This window comes from Buceros rhinoceros, unplaced genomic scaffold (genome assembly GCF_000710305.1).
Source record: "Buceros rhinoceros silvestris isolate BGI_N320 unplaced genomic scaffold, ASM71030v1 scaffold13191, whole genome shotgun sequence".
Classification (NCBI taxonomy): Eukaryota; Metazoa; Chordata; class Aves; order Bucerotiformes; family Bucerotidae; genus Buceros; species Buceros rhinoceros.
Genome location: NW_010394891.1, coordinates 1 through 2,989, shown reverse-complemented (window position 1 = coordinate 2,989; position 2,989 = coordinate 1). Strand labels below are relative to the sequence as shown.

At 44.5% G+C, this 2,989-nt stretch overlaps 1 protein-coding gene across 1 annotated transcript; it reads right to left on the bottom strand.

The window, feature by feature from the left end:
* Window positions 1-786: 786 nt before the first annotated feature.
* Window positions 787-2,333, bottom strand: BRI3BP (BRI3 binding protein). The gene is made up of 2 exons (XM_010145371.1): window positions 2,234-2,333; window positions 787-1,598 (listed from the first exon to the last, which is right to left on the bottom strand). The coding sequence occupies exons 1-2, from the start codon at window positions 2,286-2,288 to the stop codon at window positions 1,180-1,182; spliced, it is 474 nt and encodes a 157-aa protein (XP_010143673.1). The 5' UTR covers window positions 2,289-2,333; the 3' UTR covers window positions 787-1,179.
* Window positions 2,334-2,989: the final 656 nt, after the last annotated feature.

Sequence of the window (2,989 nt, the reverse complement as noted above, 5' to 3'; positions counted from 1 at the left end):
GTGTCGAAGGCTTTTCTGAAGTCCAGGTAGACAACATGCACAGCTCCCCCCTTGTCCACTAAGCAGGTCACCTTGTCATAGAAGGAAATCAAGCTGGTCAAACAGGTCCTGCCTTTCAAAAACCCATGCTGACTGGGCCTGATCACCTGGTTTTCTTGTTCGTGCTACGTGATGGCACTCAGGATGATCTGCTCCATAAGGTTCCCCAGCACTGAGGTCAGACTGAAAGGCCTGTAGTCCCCTGGGTCCTCCCTGGCTAGCCAGGACTGCTGGGAAATGACGGAAAGTGTGCCACGCTACAGCTCTTCCCTCCGCGCCAATGGACTAAACCAGATTTCCCCTCAGATGCCAAATTAAAGTTCTCAAGATGCAATGCAATGCAGTAATGCCACACATGCACTTCTCAATCCCTCATACTGGACTGGCTGGTTTAGGAAACCCTCCTTCTCCCTTGTTCCCCACCTGTTAAAAGCTATGGTGTGAATCTTTTGGCCTGGATACCAGAAAACTCCTCATCTGATACTCTGTGAAAGGCAACTTGAAGGCAATGAAATAAGCCAACAATAAGACAAACATTTGCCACTGAAAAAAAAAAAAGTGGACCCACAGCAGTTACTTCTTCATGGAAGTGTTTGGTAGCTTGAGGTTGTTTTTTTTTTCTTTTTAACTTTTTAAGTGTCAAATTTGCATATAGCCAACAATAAGACAAACATTTGCCACTGAAAAAAAAAAAAGGGGACCCACAGCAGTTACTTCTTCATGGAAGTGTTTGGTAGCTTGAGGTTGTTTTTTTTTTTCTTTTTAACTTTTTAAGTGTCAAATTTGCATATGTTTAGCTCAATTTCAATATTTGAAAGACGACTCAATTTGCTTTTATAAAAACTTTACAAAAGATGTTTTTAAATGCTTGTAAAAGTAAGCGTTTTATCTACTGAGAAAATTCGAGTACTGGATAAAACTCTCTGAATATACAGCTGAATTGTGTAAGTGCTTAGTTTTTTCTTCCTACAAGTCTAATGGCTGAGTGTATAATCTAGATAAATTAGTCTCACACATGATGAAAAGTTCTAACTTTGCACACACTTTTTACCATGTGATGTTTTGTTGCTTTGTGACATCGAATGAGACAGTGCTTAGGAATTTCCTCGCGCTGGTGTACAGTGGCCTAGAGGGGCTGGTTCACTGCTCGCTGCCCCTGTCCAGGTTTTCGATCACCCTCGAAAGGCGGATGTTCAGGAGTCTGATCTGACTGTCGAGGTGGTCCATCTTCTCCTCGAGGCTGCTGTGGCTGTTTCTTCTCCAGTAGAATCCAACTGGCCCCGTCATGAAGTAGACTGCCACAACGAAGCAGAGAGGCAGGACGGCGTGTTCCGGGTCACCCTCATACTTCTGGAGGATGTACACACACGAGAGGGTGAAAAGGGCAACCCTCGCAATCCAGAAAAAGCGACCAAACAGCATGTGCAGGAGATAGAAGAAAAATCCAAGAAAGAGAGATAAAAACCAGTAGGCGAGTAAAATGGCACCAATCAGTAGAAGAGCTCGGGTCGGGTTGTTGGCAATCGCTGCCGGGCTGAAATAATGAGTCAAATTGGAGGCTGGAAAACAAAGGAAAATGTACAGAGTATTAATGAGCGCACACCGAAGTGGAAAGGGTAAAAACGCGCACACAGCTTCAACGGGTCATGCAGCAGGGTCACCGCTCTGTTTTCTAAGGTCAGGGGTAAAGCAGGTTCACCCATTTCCGGATGGACCTTTTTCCAATCACTGGCTCAGCTCCAACGATGCACCTGAATCCATTCCTTTAAAGGAGAGGTGCTGACTGTTCTGCAAACACAAACTACTGCAGGGCCTAAGGCTGAGCTTTGTACTGAGGCTAAAGCCCCTGCTTTGACAAAGTTATAGTCTAAAGGCTCTCAACTGCACCCTTCCTCCTCCTAGTCCTGTTTTCCCCTGCACCGTTCCCCGCCGTGTGCATCCACTTAATGATGACACCAATGAAGCAGCCATGGCCTGTAACGCGCTTTACAGACGTCCCTGCGGATACACACGCAGAAACAGAATGGCTGGTTTCAGTCCTCTTGTTTGAAGGCACTAATAGCAAAATCAAAGCCTTGTGAAGCAGACAGAGACACCACTGATTTAGATGATAAAATCTAAGTATTTTCAGCCTATGCTTGGAAACATTGACACAGGCTGATACAGTTCAAGAGTTAACGGGCATCACACTTACCATCAATTCCAAGAACATCTAACAAATCAGTCCATATTCTCCAGAATGTGTCCATTAATATATCCACCCCATTCACAAACCTCTCTGTCAACCTTGAGAAAAACTGAGAAATAAAATTTAAAATTAAAAAAAAAAGCCTCAATTCCTTAAATACACTTTGAGACCTACTAGTCATGAGTAGAATTAGAATTCTTTACAAACAAGAACCGCAGGCTATTTTTATGACCCCAAGGGAAAAAAATAATTCTGTAAATGTTTTTTCAACTCTGCAAATTATCAGTTTTCTTACCACAATTATCCTTATTCCAGGTATTTTAGCATTTTAGCAGCTTTACATTGTCCTGAAGTTTACAGAAAACACTTACTAGCCACGGACACTGGTAAAGCAAACCAGGTAATTAGTTTTGTCAAGCAACTGGGAGATGTCCCCAGCATCACACCCAAATGTTTCGATTGTATTTACAGGTCGGTTTAGCAGTATTTAGTTCTTCCTGCTGGCTGAGGAGAAGGATCAGAGGCGGGCACAGGTCCCTCTGCCTGACCTCCTGCAAGTTCCAGTGCCGCCCCGCGACCGCGGGATGCCCTGCTGATGCGGACAGACCGTTATTTCGGCAGGGGGCTCCTCACTGACAGGGGTCTGCCCGGCCGCCCCCCCCACTAACATAACCTTTATTTAAAGATTTCTTTCATTAATATTTGCCTGCATTTTGCTCTACGTCAAGCCTCGCCTGCCGTTTTCTTTCCCAAAGCAACGCT

What these genes read in the sequence shown, in the direction of transcription:
- BRI3BP (XM_010145371.1), bottom strand. Translation starts at nt 2,288, where the DNA reads ATGGACACATTCTGGAGAATATGGACTGATTTGTTAGATGTTCTTGGA. An exon ending in AGATGTTCTTGGAATTGATG is followed by an intron (nt 1,599 to 2,233) that starts GTAAGTGTGATG and finishes TTTGTTTTCCAG; the next exon opens with CCTCCAATTTGACTCATTAT.